This window comes from Pipra filicauda, unplaced genomic scaffold, assembly GCF_003945595.2.
Source record: "Pipra filicauda isolate LSUMZ 115617 unplaced genomic scaffold, ASM394559v2 scaffold72_size3293161_pilon, whole genome shotgun sequence".
Lineage (NCBI taxonomy): Eukaryota > Metazoa > Chordata > Aves > Passeriformes > Pipridae > Pipra > Pipra filicauda.
In genome coordinates, this window is record NW_024104898.1 from 3084729 (window position 1) to 3112668 (window position 27940).

Below are 27940 nucleotides of genomic sequence, written 5' to 3' on the forward strand. Positions count from 1 at the left end.
TCAGAACAACATGTTGGTTGTTAAACCACTGTCTCGCTCAAGAACTGCACATCTAGTATGGGAAAAAATGAAGATTGTATGTGTAAGACCTATGCAAGTGACTCACTGTGGTGCCTGTAGATCTTCTTCCTGTACTGATTATAAGCCTTTATCTGGCTTGCAGAGGAAGAGCTACATAAGCTTCATCTTACAAGCTGCTGGCATCCAGGAGAACTATCACTGTTTTGTGCCTTTCAGTTCCTTCAACAGGAGATACTTGTATAGGCAGACCCTGACACTTCCATAGCAAGCCTAATGCTAATATTAAAAGACAAACAGAAAATTCAGTAAAGAACTCTTCTGAAACTAAACTCAAATACAGTCCTGGAGAAAGTGCAGTCCCTATGTTTATTTCATATACTCAGGTATTTTAGCACTAGTGATGAATCATACTTCTGTTGCATTAATGTTTTGCTACTATTCCTTTTTTCGTTTGAATAATACGAAAAATACTTTTTAAAATCTGGTAAAACTATTTTCAGTTGCTTTGAAAAGTTTAGGTAAGATTTAGTCCTGTAAACTCCTTATAATAGACTTTCTTGATGCTTAGAAGATTAGGATGTTATGTACTATTCCACAAAACACTAAAATTCAGCAAATGCATGCTGAGTTTAATTCTGAGCATATAATTTGTATGTCTGGTATATTTTTCATCACTCCTAAGTGCAAGCAAAAATCTTTTTAAAGCATATATTTGTTTTATTTTATTTTGATTTTTTAATTGAAATATTTTGATTTTGTGAATAGTTGTATGAAACGTCTCTAGTACGTCATGGGTTGATGACACTTGGACCTAGTGGATCTGGAAAAACAATGGTCATAACTGTATTAATGAAAGCACTCACAGAATGTGGCCAACCTCATAGGGAAATGCGAATGAACCCCAAAGCTATTACTGCTCCTCAGATGTTTGGAAAACTGGATGCGGCAACTAATGATTGGACAGATGGAATCTTTTCTACACTGTGGAGGAAAACACTGAAAACCAAAAAGGGTATATAAATACTTTGTGCTTGGTATCATAAAAATACATCTTGAATGATATATTGAAAAAAGCGTATTGAATTTGCAAATGTGGTGAAGTTCCCTGTTGAGGGAACCTATAGAGAACATAGATGAGGTTACAGTTCACTTCTTAAGACGGGCAACAGTTTAAAAATTTATTATTTCAGTAGTATATCTACATTAAAAAATTGATGATTTTCTTGCCACTTCAGTTCTACAGTGCAGATGTGTTATTTGAAGCTGATAAACTATAGTTTAGATTTACTTGTACTAATGTCACTATCTTTAAAATAATGTTTATCCTGTGGTTTTTGACACATTGATTACCCAGTTTTATATTTCAATATTTTATTATTGGAGTACTGAAATTCTTTTTCACAGAGTTTCATTTGTGTCTGAAAAAATAAAAATACTTACATTAAAGAAAGATAATTCTTCCAGGGAACCTTCCTGGAAGGAGGTTAATTTTAAAATTGAATTTTCTATATTGGAAATGTATATGCTTTTCTTGGAAATTGGAAATTTTGTACATTCCAAGTGAAGCTAAAATTTGCTTGCAAAAATTTAAGTATTTTCATCTGTATTTCAAAACAAAAGGAAAGCAACTAGATTTTAAGAACAGATGAGTGATCATAGATTTCATTAACTTGGGTGGGATCTGTGAATATTCAATGCCTTTTGTTTAGTTGCCCAAATAACCCTTATTTTAGTGAAAAAATGAGAAATTTCCCATCTTCCCTGAGCACGGGTGGGGCAGGAGGAGGAAGAGTTAAATTATGTTGGGAGGAAAGAAGTTGAGTCCAGAGAAAGAAAAGGGAGTGGGGGAAAGTTGTTTTAGCTGTTTGTTTCTCATCATCCAAATCTATGTCATTTGCAATAAAATAATTTTTGCCAAACCGAGTCTGTTTTGCCCATGACAGCAGGCAAATGATCTACCTGTCTTTATCTCAACACACAAACATTTTCACTTTATGTCCCTTGGTCCTGTTGAGGATGGGGAAGGAGAGAGTAGAGCAGTTTCTGTTTGGCAGCCAGCCAAGATAAAAAATATTCAACATTATAAAGATATATTTGTGCCCTTACCTGCTACTAATAATTTCTAATATAGTTCATTACCTAAATATGCAATTTATTCAGTAATGAGCATCCATGGAGATGGCAGAAACTACGATAAATAAAATAAATTTTTGTACATTTAAGACCATCTTTTGTAAAATTATTTTCTTGCTATTTCAGCATGATGATATGAACTATATCTCTTTTGATTATTTTTTCCAGGTGAAAATATATTTCTGATTTTAGATGGTCCTGTAGATGCAATCTGGATTGAGAATTTAAATTCAGTTTTGGATGATAACAAGACCCTCACTCTAGCAAATGGAGATCGAATTCCTATGTCTCCTACATGTAAACTGTTGTTTGAGGTCCACAACATTGAGAATGCCTCTCCAGCAACAGTTTCTCGAATGGGTATGGTCTTCATCAGTTCTTCTGTCCTCAACTGGAAACCAATATTGCAAGTAAGATAATCATTGCTGACTGCTTCTAGTTTTACCTTGCTATACATTTTATACAGGATTTTACCTTGTTATACATTTTATATATTGGGGATGTTTTTTCCAGGCATGGCTGAAGAAACGTTCTGCTCAAGAAGCTGAAGTTTTGCAAAGTTTGTATGATAGAATCTTTGAACCAGCATATACATATATGAAACTAAACCTTAATCCAAAAATGGAGCTTCTGGAATGTAACTACATAATGCAGGTAAAACAGATACAGTATGAATTTCTATGAATTGTCTGACCATCTTAAATGTGCAGAATTAGCAAAGAGAACATTCGATAGCAACAAAACTTAATTTCAATGTTTCCTGACAAAGAAAAGCTCAAACTCAATATTTGTTTTTTGGGCAATATAAGAGGAATGGTTAGAGATGTGCAGAAGAAAATTTTACTTCTCTTTATCGCTTCATACCTAGGCTAGTCTTCAAATGACAGGAATTTGTAAGCTTCAGTAAATTTTCAGAAGCATACGTTTAATAAGCAAGTGGACTCAGTCCAGTACTTTTAATACCAAAAAATTGTGATAAGGATCAGTGTAACCCTACTGGTAGTGTTAGCAGAGGGAGAGAATCTTTTTATCTCCAGATGTAATAGATGTTATTCTGTCCATCAGCTCATCCAAGGTCAATGTAGTAATTTTTGCCTCTCCCTTCCTATAGTTGGAATTCTATCTTGAGTGAGTCGAAATTATATTTGTGATTTATTAATAATAAAAATATGTGGCAGATTTGGCAAGATTTTGCAAGTTCCTGTACTGCATGTCTCTAGCAGATTTGTTAATGAGTCTGTTGTCATCTGCAGATTCTAAGTCTCCAGACTTTTCATTTGTCCATGTAATCTCGGTTTCATATTTACACACATAAAAAAAATTCAATAGTGCCCTTGAATAAGAGGCTAGAAAGATCATGTTTTGGATAACACTTCAATTTAATATTGGGTGCAAATTGGCTAGTTTAGTATCTTTTTGTTGTACTTCAGACAGTCAGCTTCAGATTTTCTAGGTTGTGAAGTATTTTGCTGCAAATTAATAGCTGCAGTAAATGCTGCAAAGCTTAACTGTGCAGTAGCAAATGGATATCTATAGAATTATGGATATAGAATGTATCTATAGGATTGAAGTTCACAGGCAGAAACTATGTAACTTACCACTTTCTGATGATAGGTTGACATGCTACGCACAACATTTTTGGGTGATATATTGTTTTTCCTCTACATTTGTTATCTGTGAAACCTGACTGAATTGAGCTTGTCTTCATGGAACACTTTTCCTATGATTAAAAGTTTCTATGTTATTTTTGATTAGCGCTCGTTAGGAAGTGTCAGCAAGTTGCTCATACTGCTTGGTCAAGGAAATATTTCCCAGATTTAAGCTGTATTGAATGTTTCTTCTTGTGAATGAAAATCTCTAGTAAGTTTCTGTCCCACGTGTGACAGAATAATTAAGTCTTAAGGGGTCTCCATGCTGGGGTTACCTAAGAGCCAGTGAGACCAGAGCTTTTATCCTGCTTGAAAAGAATCTTAACATTCCAGTTTTGCCATAAATGATCTATATGCAGAAGCCCTGTACCTTTTCAGCCTCTTGATTTGTTTGGTCTTACTTCTCTATTAATTGTAGGATTCAGGACATGCTTTTGTTTAAGTCCAGATCTTTTCAAAATTTACAACCAAATCAAACCCGTTGCATCTAGCAGACTTATGTTTGAGTTCTGAAGTTCAGTTTTGGATGTTCACCCAAACATGCACATGGATCCAATTATCTTCCATTTGTTAGCATTCACAATTTAAGCTGCCTATTCATCTATAATAGTTTTATGATGGTTTTATATAGAAGTGACCTCACCCTTGCTTTCTTCCTTGTAATTTCCACTAACTTTCTAACATTTTACCATCCTCTGGCCCACCTCATTAGGTAGACAAATATAATTTACCTTAGGAAATTCAACACAGTTTTTTTTGTTTAGGGTTGTCCTGCCTTACAAGTCAATTCAAAAAGTGATTAAACTTGTAGCTAAAGGAGATCTGATTGATATAACCTGCATGAAGGATCAAAGGTGTTTGACATAGTTCTTTACCAGGGATTTACATGGAAGCTAAACAGTCATAGCAGAAGATAGCAGATTAATTTCTAGATAAATAACCTATTAGAAGATATGAAATGTGTGATTGGGTTATCAGTTCTTAGGAAGGGCAGAGGTTATCACCGATCCTGATTCACTTTTGCTGGGATCAGTACTGTTCAAAATATTCATAAACAATTTAGAAAAGTTTTAGGTGAAGAAGTTGATTGATGATACTAGATTATTCAGGGTAGTAAGGACAAAACATCTAACCATGAAGAACTGTAGACAGACTTTATGACACTGAATAAGTAGGTAATAAAATGGCAAATGAAATTGTGTGAAGGTAAGCATGAAGGGAGAAAACAACTGTTCAAAGCCATGAATAGCAGACCTATGGGACATCTTGCTAAAGGTTGTTACAGACAATAAAAGCTTATGTAATGCTCAAGACCACTCTTGATATTTTCAGGGTGGAAAAAACCATAGAGGATTACTAAAAAGAAAAAGCTTATATCATTCAGAAAGTCAAAAGCTGAAGAGAGTACCAACAGGAAATACTACACCCAGCACCACCACAAGCCAAGAGTTTTTTCTTTACTTTTACTCTTCTCCACTTTTGGTCACTATTACACATGAGATGCTGGGCAAGCTGAAGTTTTCATCTGAACTTTTGCCTTTTATGTGTGTTTTTGTGTCAGTCTGATTCCTCTTTTTTTTTTCCCTTCAAAAACTTGTTACAGAATATTTCCAAGACCCAAAACATCTTTGGAAATTTTGAACTCAAGGTTGTATTTGAGGGAACAAAAAGATTTTGTTCAGATAAACTGGAACACAGCCTGTCCTGGAAAAAATTAGATAAATCAATTGTCTTCTAAAGAAAAGGACTGACATTGTTTAACTGATCATTTTTGAAAACTAAATTTTAAAGTAATCAAAAATATTCTAACTATTTATGTCCTTCAGACTGCATTGAAAGTATGTGTTACTGCATTATTTCCCACTTCAAGTATGAGATCCAAGATAGCATAAAGAATACTAATTCCAAGAGCTGACTGAAAATCAGTTTCACTGCTAAAAGGATATTTTTTGGAGCAATGTGCTGGACACTACCTTATATAGAAAGGGAATACGAATGATATTCTCAAAGACAGTCAAGCATCTGACTTCATGAGCAACATCACAGAGTTATAGACAGCAAGCTACTCGTTTTCTACAATCTGGACTCTAGTTCCTTAGAAACAGAGTGAAGCAATCATAACATTCAATATTTTAATCTGTTTTTTTTAAAAGCACAAAATAGAAGTTAATATGATAGATGCATTAATTGACCATGACAGATGCTGAAAATGGCAAGGCTCCACCTACTCTTGGAGTTCTGAATATTATAAAATCCCTTAAAAAGCTGTTTTGTTACCCTAGCTCTTGAATGACATTTATTATATAGGCATAATTTCAAAGGGCAGCTGATGATCAAATTACTTTAGTAATTTTGAAATTTTATCCAGTCTTATATAGATATCTTTAGTAAATTTTATTGGGTTTGTAATTCTGAATTTTGTGTTATTCCTTTGTAATCTGTATTGATTTAATGTTTTAATAGATATAAATAATGCACGTGCATACATATATATGGAAATAAAAAGTGATTATGTAATAGTTTCTTAAGGCATATTTTAAAATATTTTCAGTCTATTAATCTTCTGGAGGGCTTGATTTCACCAAAGGATGCAAGTAATTCAGTTCGTCTGCAAAAATTGTTCAGCTTTGCAATAATGTGGAGTTTAGGTGCCCTTCTGGAGTTGGATAGTAGAGATAAACTTGAAGCCTTCATTAGAGCTCATGATAATAAATTAGACTTACCAAAAATCCCCCGTGGCACCAATCAAACGATGTATGAATTTTATGTTTCTGAGCAAGGTAAGAAAAAACACTAACATTCTTTTTATACTGTTGGTTTAAAACTCTATTACTCCTTCAGTTCTTATTATACAGCCATATGAGTGGAGGTTTTTTGATAACTGTGTAGTACCAGCACCTCTTGGATGTAAGAAGTCAGAAACGAGATAGAGTGCTCATTACTAGCATTTTCTTATTTCTTTTGTTTTTAGTTTCATTGATACAGGTTACTTTTCTATTAACTTAAACATCCTACAATTTTTAGATAATTTATCCTTAGGCTGGTTTAGTCAAACTTAATATTAATCTTACGTTTAATTTTCTCACAGCCAGTAGTTTTTGTTAAAAGAATAAAATTTTATTTTAATTCTATTCAGTAATTATTATTTATCCACATCCAATAATCAGTTGTAAATCTTACAGATTATAAAACTATAAGACTGGTAAGATATTTTGAAAACTGTGAATCTTGATATTTTGGATAGTGTGCTATTTTCCAGAACAAATTTTTTAGTTTAAATACCCCACACAACCAGTGCTATAGAAAACTTATAGCTATGCCAGACTATGTCCTCCCCTGAATACATTGATTTCTCTCTTATCCAAATTCACTTCTTTTTTTTTTGCCAACAATGTTGTTTTAGTGTACACATGTGCAATCCATACTCTGATGTTCTGTAATTTTTCACCAACAGTGTGAGAATTAGTCTTCAGGTAAACATTGTTTTGGGGGTTTTATTTAGATATGTATATATAAATTTAAGAAATATGTCTGTATTTGGTAGGATTGTGGAGTAATTGGGGTCATGGCTAAGTATGTCCTTTGTTACATGCCTTTTAGCTGGATTTGAAAAATTTTATACCTTTTTATATTTTGTAGTATTTTACCCATAATATATATTTTTTAAATTATTATACTAACAAGATATTGATCATGACCAAAATGTGAGATATTTTTTGTTTGTTTGTTTGTTTGGGGTTTTGTTTGTTTTTTGGTTTTGTTTGTTTTGTTTTTGGGTTTTTTTTGGGGGGGGGTTGTTTTTGGTTTTGTTTTTTGTTTTGTTTTTGTGTTTTTATTGTTCTTTCAGGTACCTGGGAGCACTGGAGTAAAAGAGTCCAGGAATATGTTTATCCAACAGATCATGTCCCAGATTATGCATCTATTCTGGTTCCGAATGTTGATAATACCAGAACTCAGTTTTTGATAGACGTAATCGCAAAACAAAAGAAAGTAAGTACAGGATTACTTATTTAAGTATATACCTACTATATGAAATAAATAGAAAGTTACTTATAAAGTAACTGTGGGTTGAAATATTCTTCATGTTCTTGGTCTCTAGTAATTTCTTCCTGGATGTATCATTATTTATGTGTTGCTTTATTTTTAGTTTCTTAACATGAGTTCTCTGTACTTTTTTCTGTGCATGGACAAAACTTTCAAAATACCCTTTTCATAAAATAATTTTTATCATAAAAGTTTGCCTTCAACAACCTATCACTTTTCTCAGAGAAAGATATAAAACCACGTTCATAGTCTTTAAAATCATATTCATTTTTCGGATTTGTACTTTCTAGAACAGAGAAACTAGGTAAATAAATTTCACAAAGCAGTTCACTTAAGATCTGTAATTCCTAACCTTATCTGTGTCTTTTTCCTCACACTAGGAAAGCTGTAGTTAGTAGCAGTTAAGTGCAGTTAATAGCACAAATGTAGAAGAGGAGAGAACAGTGCTGGAAAGAAGGACACGACAAATAGGATACCTATAGCCCAAACAAATTGTAGAAATTTTATATTCCAATTAGACGTTAGAAATTACTTTCCATTATAAAGGAAGCCACCTTAGGGTCATCCACTAAAAGAGACTGCTGCAGTGAATATATTGGAAACTGGAAGAAGTGAGGCAAATGGAAGAAAATTTTGCTTCTTCCTTTCTCTTTTGACTCTGTAAATAATTTTCTTAGATAATCTATGTGGGATGAGAAACACATACTGTGTCACTGCATATGGAGTCACAGGAAAAACTCATCAGAAAATATATCATTTAAAAGTAGACACAGAGACTATTCCTTTCTCTAAAAGAGATCTGTTATGCATATATAATTATAAGGTTTTGTACTACTTATGTGATTTAAATATCTGTTACAGGCTGTTTTGCTTATAGGAGAACAGGGGACTGCAAAGACAGTCATGATTAAGGGATATATGAAGAGATATGACCCAGAAGAGCACTTGTCAAAATCTTTAAATTTTTCGTCTGCCACGGAACCATTTATGTTTCAGGTAAAAGTATAGATTTTAAGCAATCTTGTATATAATTTCCTTGCTAATTGTATAAAGTGTACTTAATTCTGATGATAAGTGATTTAGGATTAAAGTCTAAAGTATCTTTTTCATCTAAGTCACTTCAAAATTTCAGGAAATTCTATTAAAAATAATTTTTGCAGATCAGAATAAAATTTAGCCACTCACATAGAGATACATATATCCATGATTGCTGTGTGCATTTTTTGCTGAAGACCTTTTCTTTTTAGATTTTTTGTTATGCTTCATTTTTTTTTCCTGATTCTTTAGTATACAACTATATTTTTTATAAGCAGCTTTCAACTTACAAATGATTTTATTTTTCCTCAGCTCAGGCGTGACTACAGTATCAGAAATTCAATCTTTAAGGACCTCTAGCAAAACAACTTTTGTAGAAATTTCTCTTTCTCAATGTAACTGGTAAAAATTCGTATAAGTAGAGGCAAAATCTGTAGATAGTTTGGTTTTTTTCGAGTGATCAAAAGGATCATTTATACCACTGTGCTATGATTTGATACTACTGATTTGCTAAGATGTGATCCTGTAAGTTGAATTGGCTTTGTTACCAATTCAATGCAATGAATTCATGATGACAAGCCTCCACTAGGATAAAGAAATTATTTTGGAATATTTCTAGATTGAAAAGTCTGCTCGCGGAACAGGTCTTGCAAACTCCATCCCAAAATCAAACATATATTTTAAGAAGCTAATGTAAATTTTATGAAGAAAATGATGAAAAGTAATGGATTAAACATTTGTTTTTAAAAAATACCAAACTCACAGAATGTCTGCTCAGTTTTTCTCAGCAGGTATTCTATGTATAAGCTCTCTGGCCATGGTTTGTATCAACTGGGTGGCAGAATAAGACAGCCATCCTTTCATGCATGCAAGAGTTGTTGAACAGTCAGTACCTCTGTCTTGGTGTCCTTTACTTAGTTTATTATGGGTCCCTAGAACATTACTGTCTTGTGCAGGCTTCCTTATCTCTGGTACAGAGAGTCTGTGAAAGAATCTTACTATGTCTTGTCTCTGCTGCAGTCCTGTCTTACCTCAGAAGATATGCTCCCTCTTAGCAGCAAGCTAGCTGAATACATAGTTCACTCAGCTGATTTCCAAGAGAGATGTAGCAGAAAAAACAGTTGAAATCCCTGTAAACACTTGAAAGGGCTACACTCAAAATATTATTATTTTTTTTTAATTTTGAGTCATCATTCTGAGGATATTTGAAAGATTGCATGATTTTGGATGCATTAGATGTGTTACAAAGTTTTTGATTTCTTATGTAATCACTTAGTTTCTCTTTTTCACCTTAACCACATATTTTCTATATGCCTTTAAAATACTCAGCTAATATATTGTTGTAAAAACAGGACAAAAACATTGGACAAAACTTATATCTGTTTTCTGTTTCTAAAATGCTGTTAATACTTCTATCTTTATGACAGCACATGCCACATTACTCATATAGGATGACATTTGTGCTTTTAGAGAGAAAACCTTATTTGTCTAAGGAAAACATCTGCTGCCATCTTGTAAGGTGTTTTTTCTGTCACTGTTTATGTATCTTTAGAAAGGCTGTAGAGCTGTAGAACTTTGAAGAAACATTTCAATTATATATCAGTGTCTCACTTGCTTATTGCATCCAGCTTCTTACCATCAAAATATTAAAATTCTGCATTACATCACTCACAAGACATCTGGGAAATCATTGTGAAAGGACTCTAAGTTGCCTGTGTATGGTCTGCTGTTGTATTGCAAATATAAAACAATTGGTATTAGAGGAATGATAATGTTGATAATGAAATAATAATTTCTAAGTTTGAAATATTTTTAAAAACTTCTCTGCTAGCCAGAAGGTTGCAGGACAGGAATTGGATTCCTTAGGAATTGGGTTCCTTCATCATAGAATTAATGGTGAAACTGCTTACAAACAGAGGGAATCATTGGGGGAGAACTGTAGCAGAAAGTAGAAACACACTTTCCAACAATGCATTTTAAATATTGTTGCTTTAGATGCAAAATGAGAATTTTCTTTTCTTTTTTAGAGGACAATAGAGAGTTATGTGGACAAACGCGTTGGAAGTACTTATGGACCTCCTGGAGGCAGAAAAATGACTATTTTTATTGATGATATCAATATGCCATTTATCAATGAATGGGGAGATCAGGTAAACTGTTTTTTAACATATACAACTTATTCTCAAATTGTTGTGCTTTTTATATATATACACATGGAAATCAGTGGACTTCCTAAATATTTTAATTAATTGTTAATTATTGGAAATGCTTTCTAATTATGATACACTGACAAAAAAGAAAAGAAAGCAAATTAAAGTTACTGAAGGGACATGTACAATAATGGTGCCATATTTTACATAATCCCCACTTCCTCATTTTTGTAAGTCTAAATAAAAAGCATCCGTGTACTAAAGTAGCATATTATTACTTTCAAGATTGACACTAATTTGAAAACACTAGTAAAAAAACTTTCTGTGAAATGTAATTGTGATACTTCGGAGAAAGAAATAAAGGCTGTGAAAAATTCAAGGGTAACACACTGGCTTTTGATAAGCCCATCTACAATTTGTTTGTGTAGTATCTATATGCTTTTGGAGATCTGGCAAAAGTCTTTCACAGTTTCTTCCTGTAGTAGGTCTGAAGTACTTGAAGTCCAGGATGTTAGGTCTTCTGAAATATCTATTCTAATATAAAGACCAAATATGCTTACTATGACTTCTTAAAATTTACTCAGACTAAATAACAACAGAGAACCCTGGGACCTCTGCACTTTTGAATGTTCAGGCTCTCTGCCTTCTGTGAAGCTCACAGTGTGTGTTAAGGCTGCTGATAGCATTGAGTGGGTTTGTTAACAGCATGATTAGTAGGTCTGGTTGTGAGAGTGGGCCCGGGCATGTATTTAAGTAGCAGTATGGATTTAGGTGGGTCTCTGTGGACTGAATAGTTCTTCACTTTAGAAAGCTGGTTTTGTAAAATGGAGGCCAAGCGTGAGTTTTTAGTATCTCTGAAGTGGAACCTATACCAGTTCTTTGGTTTGCATCATTTGCTCTCACTTGAGAGAACTGCAATTTCTCAAAAAAAATTGAAATTACTGTTGAATAACCCACAACACTAGCTACTTCGTCAACACAGTCTAGAACATGGGTAGCTGTGTTTGAGGAAAAGCTCTTACAGGCTCAGGAAGTTTCCAGAAAAGCAAGGATCTCCATTAGGGAAGGATCTCCACTAGGTCTTGCATTATGGCCCCAAGACATTGTCGAAATATTTTTTATGGGATGATGGTTTGTAATCAGTGCCCTCCTGCATATCATGTTGGTTTTGCTGAGGTATGTGGGCATATACATAAGGCTTGCTGAATATTATTGGAGCAATTGCTATGGGGGCTAACTCAGGTGCTGTAGAGTAGAATGTAGAGTGAATAACCTTTTCAAAATAAACATCTTCCTCTTTCAGAAAAGAATTAGTTGTTTTACTTCAAAGCAGACCAAAATTGAACTGAAACGTGTAGTTTGAACATCTGTAGCTGAATGTCCAGCAGCAAAATAAGGAACAGAAAATTTTCCCCACAGTACATTGCCTTAACTTTTAGTTTCATTTTCTTGATATTATGTGATAGTACAGGCATGAAAGAATTTTTCTGCCATTTAAAAATGCATAAACCAAGATCATCTATATGACTAAGGAAGGAAGTTTAATCTTTTTAGATTAAAGTGAAAATATTTCTCTATGGATTAATGGTAAAGTTACAAGACAAAATTAAATTATCATGGTATATTTTGTTTTTTCTTGCATGAATTTCTAATTTGTACAAGTTGCATAAACTTGCAGATAACAAATGAAATTGTCCGTCAGATGATGGAAATGAGAGGAATGTACAGCTTGGATAAACCTGGAGACTTCACCACAATTGTAGATGTACAAATAATAGCAGCAATGATACATCCTGGAGGAGGCCGTAATGATATTCCCCAGCGTTTAAAAAGACAATTTTGTGTGTTCAATTGTACATTGCCATCCAACGCATCCATCGACAAAATATTTGGTACTTCTTTCTTCTGTTTTAGTATAATTTATTTTTTTCAATAATTGATTTAAAATGTATAAAAGTATACTGTCTCACTTTCATCGTGCAAATTCAGAGTACTTCCAATGAAAAAACTGAAGTTATATTACAGCAAAAATAGTCCTCTGGAAGAGAAATTAACCCTTTTAAATGCTTGCCTTTCTAATTTTGGACAAACAAATGTTGAGAAAGTAATGGCATTTCCTGGAAGACTATGAGCACTGTTATTACTCTGTAGGTTACCATTCTACCTCTGCCCTGTCTGAAATGCACTCTGTTGCTAAATTTCTCGATTCTGTTAGCTCTGTCAATATGGTATATTGTGAAAAGCCAGCACTTACTGCCTGTTGTTACAATGCCAGTTCAGAAAAGCCATAGACATCAAAGAAAAATCATTTAGCCTGTAATATAAAATTATGTTTTACCAATTAGTGTTTTAAATAAGTGCTAATATGTCTTGCTCACAATCTACCTTATTATATCCTACAACCTGAGATTAATTTATATTGCATTTTATATTTTTAGGTGTTATTGCCTGTGGATATTTTCATTCCTGTAGAGAATTCCAGCCTGAAGTATGTGATCTGATGGAAAAATTGGTCTCAACAGGCAGAATATTGTGGCAGCGGACAAAGGTATAAATTACAGGAAAAGCTTTATCACAATCAGTCTGAACAGAGTGCTTACAGTGTAATTTAAGTGACTATTCTCTAAGAACATATCTATAACAAAAACACACATACACCCCAAACCCAAACAAACAAATAAAAGAGAGAAAGATGTCTTGGAGATGAAACCTGAAAATATCAGATTTCTCTATACAACATATGAATGGAAATCAGTCCATTCGTTCCTATAATCAGTGTTACCCAAAGCTTTAATCACTACAGCTAAGGAACACAGAGTGAAATTGTTTACAAATTATAATTTTTAACTTATAAAGCCAGAGCAACATATGAAACAATTGCATCTTGTAAGAGGTGGTGTTCTACATTTAGTGCTAGATTCTGCTTTCAAACAAATTAGATACTTTTGGTGACTTCTTGCAAAGAGTTTTCCCACATTATTATGTCTGAAAATTAGTTGTTTTTTTTATTTTTATGTTTTATATGTGTTATTAATTATAAATTTATAATTTATATTATTCTTGAATCCTTCTAAATATTACTGATTTTTATTATCTACAATATTTTTCTTTAGATAAAGATGCTGCCTACACCATCTAAATTCCACTATATCTTCAACCTTCGAGACCTTTCTAGAATTTGGCAAGGAATGTTAACTATAAAGGCAGAAGAATGCAACAACAGCACTGTCCTTCTAAGGCTTTTTAAACATGAATGTACCAGAGTAATTGCTGACAGGTATAATAAGTATAGCATTTTATATGTAGTAGATTTAGCCATTTACTTCATATATGCTCATATATCCATACAACTTCTGAATATGATAAACCTTATTAGGTCAGTGTGAAAAATTTTGTCTTATTTTACATGAAGTTTGCACTGGGGTATTATCCCAATAAATATCATGCTATATTTTGATAGATTAACCAAGTAATTGGGTGGACAACATCCAACTATGCACATATTGTATGTTATAACCTACTTTTTTTTTGTGCTTTGGCTACATTCAGCAAGTTACACTGTAAAAAAGAAAATTGTACAGTGTCCTAAATTTATACGCAAAGAATAATATAAAATTGCTTTGATCTCCTCACAGGAAAAAAACCCAAACAAACCAGGATTGCATGCCTGTGGCTAAAAACTGGCCCATCTCCTCTAAATCTCTGTCAAAATATTAATAAAACAGATACAGCTATGAACTCTATGTTAGACATCAGTATTATTTTTCTATTTATAGTGTCTGATTTTCTTGTGCAATTCTAAGTAGCACTATAGCTGTCACTAAAAGCTTGACATATACCTACTACTACTGTGAATTATTATAATTTATATAATTTTTTATTCTGATGTCCTGACAAAGGGCCTTCGTAATTTTTATTAAATTAATGTTTTACAATTAAAGCGTTAAAATTAAATTTTACTCTCAAAAATATGTATTCTTATTTTCTTACCCTTCATTTATTTTATAAAGCTATCACAAAATGAAAGAACTGAGAAATATTTTGCCACGGACACAAGAGGGCATATTATAGTGCTTTTGCTTTTAATTAGACCTAAAGTTTTGAATTGGAAAGTAATTAGGAGTTACCTGCCATGACCAGAATTTTTTCAATATTCAACATAGCTGCAAAAGATTAAAATGAAATTTCTCTGCTTTAAGATGCTGACTACATAAATACATTCTATTGTAGATGATTTAGCATGGTAGCAGGCAAGATGAATACATAACAATTGTGTTATATTCAGGCAGAGTCAGGCTTAATTGTATTATTCTAGTAACTTTTCAACATAATGGCAAGAGCAAAGGTATAAAAGCATTATAAGCAGTTCCATCTCTGGTTTTGAAATATAAGAGGGACAAAGGGAAATCCTCTTAAATATATGTTGGTATGTGGACCTTAGCATCTACTCAGTGGAAACAGAAAAAACCCAATATATATGAAATTTAGTGTTGAATTGCACACTGCCAAAACTTGTGGATGAAACAATTGCCCTCCATTTCATTTAAATGTTACAAGCAATTCCAAACAAAACATAGACCATTGTCAAAAAGTTTTGTTTACCATCCCTACCTGTATCTTCTAGAATCCCTCATTTTCTTGCATGAGAGTTCTGAATCACTGACAAAGGCCGTCTCATTTTTCCCCAGAAAGTGCATTAGCAAACTCTTGAAAACATCAGTTTTCAAGAACACAAAAATGAAGGCCAGACTTTTCTACTGACTTTAATAGTTATTATTATTGTAACCAGAGAAAGCCTACTTAGTGTAAATCCACCACAAATTCTTAAGAGTGCTGATATTTCTAACTGCCTGAACTATCATGTATTATACAAACTTTCACACTGCCTGATACATATATATATATACACATATGCATTTATATGTGCCACAGAGTGCTGTTGATATAAAAAGGGGAAAAATGTTTAATTTTAATTTAAAGTTAGGATCAGACCCACTGATGCAGTATACAGTGTATTATTTTCTGATTTCAAGTTAGGAGTAATATCATTGACATTTACTGAAACAGTCTTTTATTTCTGTTATTTGTTGTGGGGACTTTAAACATGCATGGAAGATATGTATTTGCACAGATATGTTATATACTAGAAAGAGGGTGAGAGAGAATGTAGTCATGCAGGCCCTTCCTGCACACAGCTTTTAGGTTTCCTAGTGGTTAGTATTATAATGTCATCATGAAACCCCTCTAACAAGAATGAAACTTGTAATGTATATCTAGACTGTCTCTGCACTACAGTTCTTCAGTTCTTATTTGAAAACCCAGAGCACTGAGCTTTTTCATGTTTATTCTATTTTCCTCTCAGTTGTATCACTGAGAAGAAAAAAAAGTCAATAAAGGAAAGTTGGGGTTTTTTGTACTTTGACATTCACAGTTGGAATTCACTTTTTCTGGGGTCTATGTGACTCTTGCCTTTTATGTTTGTCAGTAACTACCAAGTAGCATTCTTGGTTGCTTCTCAGATAATCACAGCAACAGACTTACTTTGACAGAGCAGTCAAAGATCTGATCTGTATTAAAATCAGGGGAAGCAAATAAAGTTGTTTAAACTATGACATGTAGTCACTAGTATCTGTTTGCAGACTTTGTTTTATTACTCCCTCCAACCCCAACGTATATTCTCCTCTGTAATTTATGGGTTTTGGTGTAAGGGAGGTTGAGAACAGAATCAGGTTGTACCGACATATATTTATCTTCCTTTTACTATTCCTTGTCTCATTGCAGTTTCATAGGCAATGCTACAATAACATAATTTATGCTATTCTACTGCATGTTAAGATGATAAGGGTCACTTAGCAATGGTTTTTTGGGAGAGAATTCACCCTTTTTCATTCTGTCTCATCTGAAAAATTAAATGGTCTGTCATTGCCTAGTTCCAGGTGAAAGTTGGAAGTAAAATTATTTTTGTTGTTTTATGTTTTATGTGACTGACATACTTTAGAGTATGGAAGCATTTGAATTCTGTGAATGTTACCTAATCCATTTCTGTGACTATTGTCTATTATATATTGTCTAATATTTATTTTTTTTAAATGTTGTGTTGTTTTTCTTTAGTATTTAATTACCTGTTTTCTCCCTACATAACTTGAAATATTTTTTTAAAGTTGTAATAATTTATGATTTTTAGATTTAATACTCCTGAAGATACAGCCTGGTTTGATAAAACTATTGCTAAAACAATGGAGGAATATGTGGATACAGATTTAACCAAAGTTCTTGAAGCTGAACCGTATTTTGTAGACTTTTTACGGGACGAGCCTGAAGCTACTGGTGAGGAACCAGAAGATGCTGAGCTTCAAGCACCAAAGGTTTATGAAGAGGTATTTCATTTTACACATAAAATACTAGGCACTGAAATTTTCCTTTAATTTATGTTATGTTGCTGAACTCTTACAATTTTTGTTGAATACCTACCACATTTTTTGTGAAAATATATCTAGATTTTTCTGGTTAGTGTGCAATAAATTATTTTAGTGATGTTAGAGTTAGTAATGCCATATAAGTGTGTTTTATTCATTCCTATTCTCTGTGCTTCTTTTTTTTTTTACCATTAGCAAAACATTTCTGCTTAAACACAATTACAGTCTTTACAGTGAATTAGCAAGATATTATCATTACACTGGCCAATGTATAAACTGAAGTTTGCGTAAAAATAGTACAGTTTTAAAATTGTGAAGGGTCATACTAGTGTTGTTACTGATTTTGTTTTCTTGTTTGTTTGTTTTCAGGTTCCAAGCTTTGAATTTCTTTGTCAAAAATTGCAGGCGTATCAGGGACAATACAATGAAAATATTAGAGGATCATTTCTTGACTTGGTGTTTTTCAAGGATGCGATGACACATCTTGTAAAGGTTTTGTATCGTTACTTTTTTATTAGTTTAAATATCGCAACAGTGTCCTGATTTAAGCAAGCTATGCTTAGAGGACACATTCTGGAAAGCTACTCTTATCCCCAAACCTTCTTGCCATTTTTGCCTAGTCATTTTCAAGAACTAGGAAAGAACTACAATCATTTTACCTGTTTACATGTTTTATAATAAATTCCTTCTTTAATATATTTGTTTAACCTTCCATGTATTCAGAGGTATGAAGATTTTCCTTGACAGGAAAGGTGAGCTCATAAAGACTTTCATTTATATTTTGTATATGGAATGATTTTTAATAATTTAGAATTCAGAGAACACTTCAAAGGTTCACCTGACAGGTGACCAAAACAACATGAGTTAGAATCTGACTGGGTGGGAGGCATTAAAAGAAATATAAATCAAGGCTGCAGTAGAATCAGTGTGTAGGGTAGAATTTAGGGTAGAGTATGGTTCTCAATTTACAATCATTTGTACCCCTATGCAGAAAGGAATATATAAGAAAGAAATTCATCTGAAGTCAGAATCTAATTCATGGGGGGAAATAAAGACTAAGTATGAGATTTGTTTGAAGCACTGTGTCTCAGGTTTAAGAAGTTGTGTTAGTTATCTCAGGAATTAGTTTGGATGATCTGTTTACTGAAAGACATTTAAAAGTTGCTCTGAAACAAAACCAGATGGAGATGTTTTGTTCTTTTCTAGCCGACCTCAAAGGAAGTAGATGAGTGTTTGTTTTGCATTTAAACAGAAGTAAATTATTTTCTTTTTAAATATAGTTCATGTGATGCTAGGTGAATTTCAGAAGACCTTGGAAGTCTCTGATGCAGTTAGTGAGAGCAGGGCTTCTTTGTGCTAAAGTGACAATAAATTTAGTCACCCGCATAATTTCATATTGAGACTTCTTTAATATAGTTATCTGGATAGGCTTAGAGGAAACTGTGCATTAAGCCAAAATTTCTTAGAAGGAAAAAATTATTATAGTTCAAAGGCTTGATGTAGATGCCAATCTTTTGCATTTCATGCATAATTTACATGAGGACCAAAGCATAATGAAGAATCTGAAACGTAATAGTGCAGTAACATATAATAAAACTAAAGAAGATATGATGTATATAGAGGACATGTGTAAAAAAGCAGTAAGACAGTAAATTTGTAATCCAGCTTTTGTATCAGAGAGACTTGGTAAGAAAACTATCACAAAGGAAATGTTGCAGGTAGATAAAATAGAAGGTAATACTAAAGGATAGTTTAACTCTGTCCAAGTCTTTCAGATTCCTAAAATTAGGAATGTATTATGTTTGTTCTTCTAGCTAAAGTTTTTTGTTGATATTTCTAAATACATTCAGGAAGATGCCTTCAACATAAAATGGAGCTCTAAACGTTTTTATGTATTTAAATCCTATGTGTAACTGATCATAACCATCCTATATTCTTATATGCATCTTCTTCATTAGTTACACAAAATTCCTAAAGAATTTACAAATATTCTTTTGAGAGGAAAAATTTTCTGCAAGTATCCTTTTAATAATCTTTACATTGTAATATGGGAAATTAAGTGTAAAGCATAATAGATTTTTAATTCTGCTAGTTAATATTTAAATTTAAAATTATTAGCGATATTTTCTTTCATTATTTCCTGTATAGATTTCCCGGATTATCCGAACAGCATATGGAAATGCTTTACTTGTTGGAGTTGGTGGTTCTGGAAAACAAAGTCTTGCAAAGTTGGCCTCCTTCATTGCTGGCTATAAAATATTTCAGATCACTTTAACCAGGTAGGAAATGCAAGAAATATATAAATCACATTTATGGTATTGTGGAGGGGGTTGGGGGGGCGTTTTGGTGTTTTGGTTTTTTTATTCCCAATAAATTCTTGTCTGATTTGTATACAACATTGGATTTAGTCTGACTTGAAAAGGGTGGACAATGTGTTAGCTATTCCTGTGCCAAAATATGTATTTTTACAAAAGATGTTTGCATTATCATTTATAAAATGCTATATTCCAAAAAATAGCAGTATTATGAGTCGTTTTTAATTGAGAGGTAATATTCCTTATTGCTCCTAGATCCTATAATGTTACCAATCTGGCAGATGATCTAAAATTGTTGTATAGAACAGCTGGACTAGATGGACAAGGCATCACTTTTATTTTCACTGATAATGAAATAAAAGAGGAGTCATTTTTGGAATATGTAAATAATCTGCTGTCTTCAGGCGAGGTAGGAGTCTCAACTTGACAGGCAATGTACTTTGGAAGCAGGAAACTGTAAAATTTGTTCTCACTAGCTTACTTATTTTGGTAATAAGCTGTAGACTCGAGAATGATTAAAATATTTCAACTTCTAAAATAGGGAATACTCTGGGTATATATTCCCTTTATCTCTATTTCAATGTAAACCAGGACAATATAAAAGTACATGATGATTCAGTGGCCTGTCAAGATCTATACTCTTCCAGAGTTAGACTTCCTAATTTTAATTGAGTTACGTAAGTCTAAATCAAGGAAGAATTTGTTTTTTAGTCTAAATTGTGTATGTGCAGAGAGAGATATACACATATAAACAGAAAAATATTTATAAGTTCTATAATAATTACATCCATGCAATTAATTTTTTTATCAATTTTTATTTTATAAAAAGATTTCTAATTTATTTCCTCGGGATGAATTGGATGAAATCACCCAAGCATTAATAGCTGTGATGAAAAAAGAGATGCCTCGGCATCCTCCTACCTTTGATAATCTCTATGAATATTTTTTAACTCGAGCAAAGAGGAATTTGCATGTTGTCCTCTGCTTTTCTCCAGTAAGTTTTTTCTTTGTATTTCTTTTCCTTACTTCCATTATTAAACTGTCCTATATGGTGTGAGAAGATTAGTCAAGTTTTATATTTTTAAGGACGTTTTAAGATGCATAATAAGATTACCAAAGTCCAGTTGTAATTGCTGAGATAATAAAAATAATAGTAAAGTTGTCAGAACTTAACATCAAAATAGTTAAAAATTAAATTATTCCTTACATGTTAAAGTATTATTATTTTATTTCCCTGCAATATTCTTTCTTAATACATATCAATGAATGTATCTTTTTGAAATCCTTGCTTGTTACTTGAAAACAATATTTTGTTGGAAATTAAAATAAAGTATTTGACATTTCAAAATATTAAAACATATACATTTGTCATGAACTTCTTTCTTCAAATTTCATAAAATATTGAATATTGAAAATGTAGCAGAATACCATTAGAAAAGAAAAAAAAAATTCAGGGTGTTTTAAGCAGAAAATCGTCGAAAAAATGTACTACTTAGTTGTTTGTACGAATTAAACAGCTTGATTGACCTTAGATTAAGAATCATATTGTAAATTAACAGTGATACTCTCTTCAGGTTGGTGAGAAGTTCCGTGCACGTTCTTTGAAATTTCCTGGTCTGATATCAGGGTGCACCATGGATTGGTTCAGTCGATGGCCAAAGGAAGCTCTTGTAGCTGTATCCAGTTATTTTCTTTCAGAATTTAATATAGTCTGCTCTCCATCAGTTAGAACGGAAATAGTGGAAACCATGGGTGTCTTTCATGATATAGTTTCAGAAAGCTGCGAGAATTATTTCCAAAGGTAATATTTTCTACAAATGCAATAATTAATCCCAAAAATGTTGCTCATGATAGTGTTTTTTGAACTCATTGTGTTATATGTATCTGTAAGTGAATTTTAAGACTAATAAAAAATTAATGTGTTATATCAATATATCCTAAGGACATGAAAAAGAATTATTACGTTACAAAGTCTTTATCTTCATTCCCACTATCCAACAATCTTTAATATTGCTTATGTGGATAAAAACAATGTAATTGGTAGTAAGGATTTGCATTATGAAGAAGTTTTTGAATGAACTGAGACTTGATTTATATAATTTCCTCTTTCATTGGAATTAATCATATGTACATATCAAAAATACGTGCGAAGTTGACGTTGCCAATATTCTTTGGTTTAGGTATCGAAGAAGAGCTTATGTAACACCTAAATCTTATCTCTCTTTTGTCAATGGCTACAAAGAAGTTTATACTGAAAAGTTAGAGAGTATTAGTGAACAGGCTGAACGCATGCAAACTGGTAAGCATATATTTCCATGTATGATCTCAAATGATCTATTTTCACATTATGTAAATTTTCCTTTATGGGTCTCTTGCCAGTTCCTGAAATCAGGACTTATTATCAGTCCTCTTTGAGATAGGGTAAAAGTCTGAGAACCTTGAAGATTTCAGATGATGGGTTTCATTTTGGGTTTTTTTGTATTCTTTCTACAGTTTTTCTATTTCCAAAAATAACGCAAAAGTAGTAATGTAAGTAGCTTCAGCACTGTCAATAAAATGTCATGTAGTTTTTAGTAGCCTCTGACATGTCATCGCAAGTTTCCTATGTGGTCTTCAAAACAAAATGATTGTGTGCATGTGAACATGTACATGTATATGTTCTACTGCAGCATCTGTATATCATTGATGCTTAGAAAACCATGTCTCAGCTTATAGGCAATACTCATGCCAGTTAAAAAATATTCTAATTAGCTTCACTTGCACAGATAGAATGTATTACAAAAGAACAAAAACACTGGTCATCGCTGACTTCAAGTATGCTCCACTGTTAACTGCATCCTAAGGAACATTCTCAAAAAATTTACTGTAAATTATTTAGCTACCATCTCACACATCCATCTTTTAATCCTTAGTCTTCTTCATCTGATGTCCAAAAAGAATTCGAAGGTTAAAAAGATCAACCTTGACAGTTGTTTCAGTTTGTTAAAATATCCTGATATGGGATTTCAATTTAACACTATTAAGCTCAGCTGAGATAGTGTTGCTCTTTTCATCTCCTTGTTGAAATGTTTGTCCTGTATGTAAAGATGTCTGGGCCAATTCAAGTTTCTTGTAAATTGGGAAGATTCTAAGAAATATCTCAATCAATACTAATTTCTAGAAAAGTGTCAGGTGTGCCCTGGGCAGCTGCTGCAAATGATCCATTTATTAACAGTCCATCAGAAATAACATAGAGGATGTAGAATACACAGTTTTGGTTATACCCACATAGTGATAAACTGGTCCAGGCCCCTGTAACTAGGACACATATCCTATGAGGAGCAGCTGAGGGAGCTGGGGTTGTTGAGTCTGGAGAAAAGGAGACTTAAGGTGGACCTCATTTCTCTCTACAGCTACCCAAAAGGAGACTGCAGTGAGGTGGGGTTTGGTCTCTTCTGCCATGTGTCAAGTAAAAGTATGAAAGGAAATGGCCATAAACTGTGCCAGGAGAGATTCAGATTAGAAATTAGAAAATATTTTTTCACTGAAAGAGTGGTTAGGCATTAGAATAAGTTGCCCAGAGAGGTGATGGATTCACCGTCTTTGGAAGTGTTCAAGAGGACATGACAGTTGGGAATATGGTTTAGGGGTGATTATAGTGGTGCTGGGTTGACAGTTGAACAAGATGATATTGAAGGTCTCTTCCAACCTTGATGATTCTGTGATTCTGAAGAATGGCAGTAGCCTAATCATGAGGCAGCTGTTTCAGAAGAACAAGAGATATACTGGAAGAGACTGCATGTGTGTGTGAAATGCGGTAGCAGAAAATTGGTGAGCCATCACAGAAAAACAGTGCACATCAAAAGTGTAAATGCAAGTGTGTGCTGAGTCAAGCCCTTAGGGAGAGAGGGCAATAAGGGGAATTGCTTCCAGGCAACTTGTATGTCTTAAAGATTCAGTGATAAAGAAAGGGGTGAGGAGAAGTTTCAGCATGCAATGTAGAGCTCAGGAATAGCCAAAATATCTTTGCACAAGTCTGTGAGCAAGAGAGAAGAGAAAAAAAGAATCTATGAATGCTTGGGAAAGATTGAATATATAATAATTATAGAGGGACCAAGCTCATCTCTTTCTGAATGCTCCCAGACACATGGTGTGATTCTTAGGGTGTCCTGTGCAGGGCCAGGAGTTGGACTCAATTCTATGAACTGTTAGGCTGAGTGGCCTCTATGGATGGTTTCTTCAGCACATATAAGAGCTATGATAAGACTGGCCCTAAGCACATATGTGCTTTTCTACACTCTCTGTCACTAGGAGAGGGTAAAATCAATATTCAGGAGCTGGAGATCATAATCTTGCTGTGATCTTTGGGTCCACTTTTGGCTTCACTTCTTCCCACATCTTTCTAGAATGAACTGCCTATTAGAAGGCAGTCATGGGTCCTTATGTCATTTCTTCATTCAATGACACAAATGAAGTATCATTTGGATTTTCTGATTGTCCCGTGACTTTATGACACAACGTATCCTTGACATAGCCCCCTCTTTTTTTTTTTTAAGAAGTCTATATGAGCATAAGCATATTTTATTGCAGGTAATATCCCAGCTATAAAATTTTGGGTACTGTTTATAGCTATAACAAACTAAAACTAAGTAGTATGGATTTCTCCTTTAGAAAATTAAGGTTGTTTATAATAATTTTGTGCCTGTGAAATAATTTATATCCATAGGACATAAATAGACACAATATAAAATATAAGCACAATCATGATAATATGACAGCTTACACATACTTTCTCTCCTTTATATAAATTAAATGAGACATAAATTTAAATTTGCATAAAGTTAAATGAGAACACAAGGTACAAGGCATGTGAGATCTGGAGCTAGATTGTATTATCTAACTAGGAAAAATAGATGTTTCAATTTTTCTGAATTTTGTCTTTCTTAATAGGTCTTTCCAAGCTAATGGAGGCCAGTGAATCTGTTGCTAAGCTCTCTAAGGAGTTGGCTGTTAAGGAGAAGGAACTGGCTGTGACATCTGCTAAGGCAGATAAAGTAAGTACTTGACTGTTAAGTAGTATCAGAATATAGAGTGGGGTAAAATGCTATTGCAGAATTTTCTCATAATTTGCACAATCTAAAAAATTTGTCTTGTTGTCTAAAATGAGGCTTCAGTCTTCTCTCTATGGCTTCAGTCCTCTCTCTGTAGCCTGTTGATTCAGCATTTGCTTCTGAAAGTGAGGCACTTTAAGGCTGCCTCACCTCACTCAACCAACAGAGTTTGAGTGCTTTCCTTGTTCTTCTACTATTTTTTACCCACTCATATAAGTATCATGTTCCCTTTTTTCCATGGCTTTTTTTTTTGTGTGTGTGTGCTTGATTAACATTTGTTAAATTTGGGGTTATATGTGCACTTACTAGCAGATAAGAAGTTAACATGATAATGGCCTTTACTATTTCAAAATTCCTTAGAAAAATGTTCATCACACTTCAGTTTCAGATTTTGTCTTTTCCATTAACAAGGTATCCGTGTGTTCGTGGGATTTGTGGTCTGGTAGAAATCTGGTTGCCAAAATTACTCTTTGGAAAGGTGTGCTAGGGAATGGATTAATATAGACCTTCTGTTTTCTGGAAGATACCATAATGCTATGATGGTGCATATTTAATATAGAGAGCAAACTTTTGGCTGGTGATTGCTAAGGGACTGCCTGCATTCCTCAAGACCTTTAATCTCATAAGAGATAAATATATATAATAGAAAGGGATGAAATTAAACTTCTCACATTTAATTTTTATTCCATAGTTATATGATGCCATATATAGTTAGCTGTAGTTAGTTAGGGTTAGCTTTATATTTTTAGTAGCTGTTATATACCTGTTTTATCTTGTGTCTGATAATCACTTGTTCCACCATTTTGATTTATGCATTTTTTTGTGCTTATTATCAATTACAGGTACTGGAAGAAGTCAAAGAAAGTGCTGAAGCTGCATCTAAAATAAAACAGGAAGTCCAGGGTGTGAAAGATAAAGCACAAAAAATCGTAGATGCAATTGATTTGGAAAAACAGGAAGCAGAGAAAAAATTGGAGGCAGCTAAACCAGCATTAGAAGCAGCAGAAGAAGCACTGAAAGTGAATAAAAGTCTTACATTGTTATTAATATAGTACTATTTGCATTACCAGTGAAAGGCTGGAGCCACCAACATACATTTGTCACTTGGTTTTGACTGCTGTCATCAGCTCTTCACTGTTGGTGGACATGTCTCTCAGGAATATTTATGGCACTCACATTTTACCTTAAACACATGGAAACTATTTTGTATTATTTTTTGCTTCCACCCTAATAATTGATCATTATGAAGGTGTAAATCTTTCCAAAAGCTACAGATGCCTTTAGAGTATCTGTTACTCTGAATTCAAGAGAATACTCCTTGTGCTAACAGAATGTTTTTAATTTACACTTAAGTAGTTTTACCTGTCCTTTAAGACAAATAAAAGGCTGTCTCTTCACCAAAAAAACACATTTTATTTTGAGAGAAACAGGAAACAAGGGGTATTCAGGATCAGAATCAGGGTTCAGAAATTTGGAGGCATTGCTGTGGTACATAATTTCATTATTCTGCCCTGAAAAATTAAACAGTAAAGAACTCTGGAATCAGAAATCAATGATGTATTATATCCTTAAGGCCTTCTGTTCCAGTTACCAGAATTTATGTGACAGAAATGATTGAGTGGAAAAAGCAAAAAAAAGGAGCAATGTTTGCTCTTACATTGTCATTTAAATAATGAGATGAATGAAACTTCCAAAAATGGTTGCAAAGTTCACTTATAAAATGTGTGGACTTATAGAATTGTTTCTGTAATGTGTCTGTAACTACTCCTTCTAGACAGGTAGTGCTATGCCTGTATTTTTATACACAAATTAATATATTATTTTTGAATTTTTTAATAATTTATTAATTTTGTAATGGTTGAACTAAGCAAAGTGTGACAGTGATGCTTCTAGGAAATTAAGTTAAAAATGGTATCTCATAATAATTTAAAACTCAACACAAATAACCAAATCCATCTCAGAATAAATGATAATAACACTCAAAAATCTGAAATACTATTTTATCAAGGAAACTGATTTTAATTAGGTTCCATGCAATTTTACAGTGTACTTTTCTTCAAACACTTAGACTGATGAGTTAAGTTAATGTTGCTGTATGTAAATTTTATTTTTGAGTGATGTCTTCAGTACTGGGAAGATATTCTTGTCTATTCATGACAATTGTTAAAGTTTCATGAACCTATGAAGTTTGTTAAACTAAGCCAAGTTTCTTGCTTTTTTTGGTATGTACTTAGTACAAATTTACTTCAGAGAAAAGCATTGCAAACAAACATTAAAATCAAGATATTGAATAGGAAAACAGAATAATGGTATTGATGAAGTATTCTGTTACATCTTTCTTCAAATAGACTATCAAGCCAGAGGATATTGCTACTGTTAGAAAACTTGCAAAACCTCCTCACCTGATTATGAGGATCATGGACTGTTGTCTGCTACTATTCCAAAAGAAACTGGATCCAGTCACCCTGGATCCAGAAAAGCCTTGCTGCAAGCCATCGTGGGCGGAATCATTAAAAGTAAGTAGAGTTTTCAAACAGTGTTTCTTAAACATCAGAAATAGCAATTTGCATATCAGAGAACTTAGGCTGTTTACCAAAAACATGACAGAATTTTGTAAAAAGGCAAACATATAGTTTTAAGATGGACATAGATAGTATATAGATGAAGTTTATCTGGTAGAAATAGCAGGTGAATTGCTTGGAGACTTTTGCAGTAGGAACTTGAGAGTTTCTTTGCCCTGTTCCTAGCACATGGCCTGATAGCAAATAAAGAAATCAAACCAGTCATGCTAACCATACATAACCTAAAGACATTCTGGAAAAGCCCTCTTTGAGAACTTGTATCTTCACATTTAAAGTCTTTTCTGAGCCATTCAAGCTCCTTGTTTGTTTGAAAGATTAATTAAGTGACTAAGAGATAGTAGCTTTTCCCATTCTGTGTTTCAATATTCCTGGCCCAAATTCCTTGGTCAGCCAGCCATTTTTATCTCCCAGACTTTGATCTTCTCTCAGGATACACCTTGATTTCCATGGCTTCTCTTGCCATTCTTTAAATTCTGTTCTCTATGTCTATTAGTGTATTAATATG

The 27940-nt window shown here is 33.2% G+C and overlaps 1 protein-coding gene across 2 annotated transcripts in view; it reads left to right on the plus strand.

Annotated features, from left to right (window-relative positions):
• Positions 1-27940, plus strand: part of DNAH8 (dynein axonemal heavy chain 8) — a 128461-nt gene that overhangs the window by 62469 nt on the left and 38052 nt on the right. For both annotated transcript variants that reach the window (XM_027735071.2, XM_027735072.2), the window contains exons 50-69: positions 787-1033; positions 2323-2564; positions 2668-2808; positions 6355-6583; positions 7651-7793; positions 8709-8843; positions 10910-11032; positions 12711-12924; positions 13471-13580; positions 14146-14309; positions 17217-17409; positions 17818-17940; positions 19597-19727; positions 20019-20172; positions 20593-20757; positions 21338-21564; positions 21944-22062; positions 24693-24796; positions 25696-25872; positions 27202-27369. In XM_027735071.2, the coding sequence (XP_027590872.1) occupies positions 787-1033; positions 2323-2564; positions 2668-2808; positions 6355-6583; positions 7651-7793; positions 8709-8843; positions 10910-11032; positions 12711-12924; positions 13471-13580; positions 14146-14309; positions 17217-17409; positions 17818-17940; positions 19597-19727; positions 20019-20172; positions 20593-20757; positions 21338-21564; positions 21944-22062; positions 24693-24796; positions 25696-25872; positions 27202-27369 (3309 nt within the window). The remainder of the gene's footprint in view (positions 1-786; positions 1034-2322; positions 2565-2667; positions 2809-6354; positions 6584-7650; positions 7794-8708; positions 8844-10909; positions 11033-12710; positions 12925-13470; positions 13581-14145; positions 14310-17216; positions 17410-17817; positions 17941-19596; positions 19728-20018; positions 20173-20592; positions 20758-21337; positions 21565-21943; positions 22063-24692; positions 24797-25695; positions 25873-27201; positions 27370-27940) is intronic.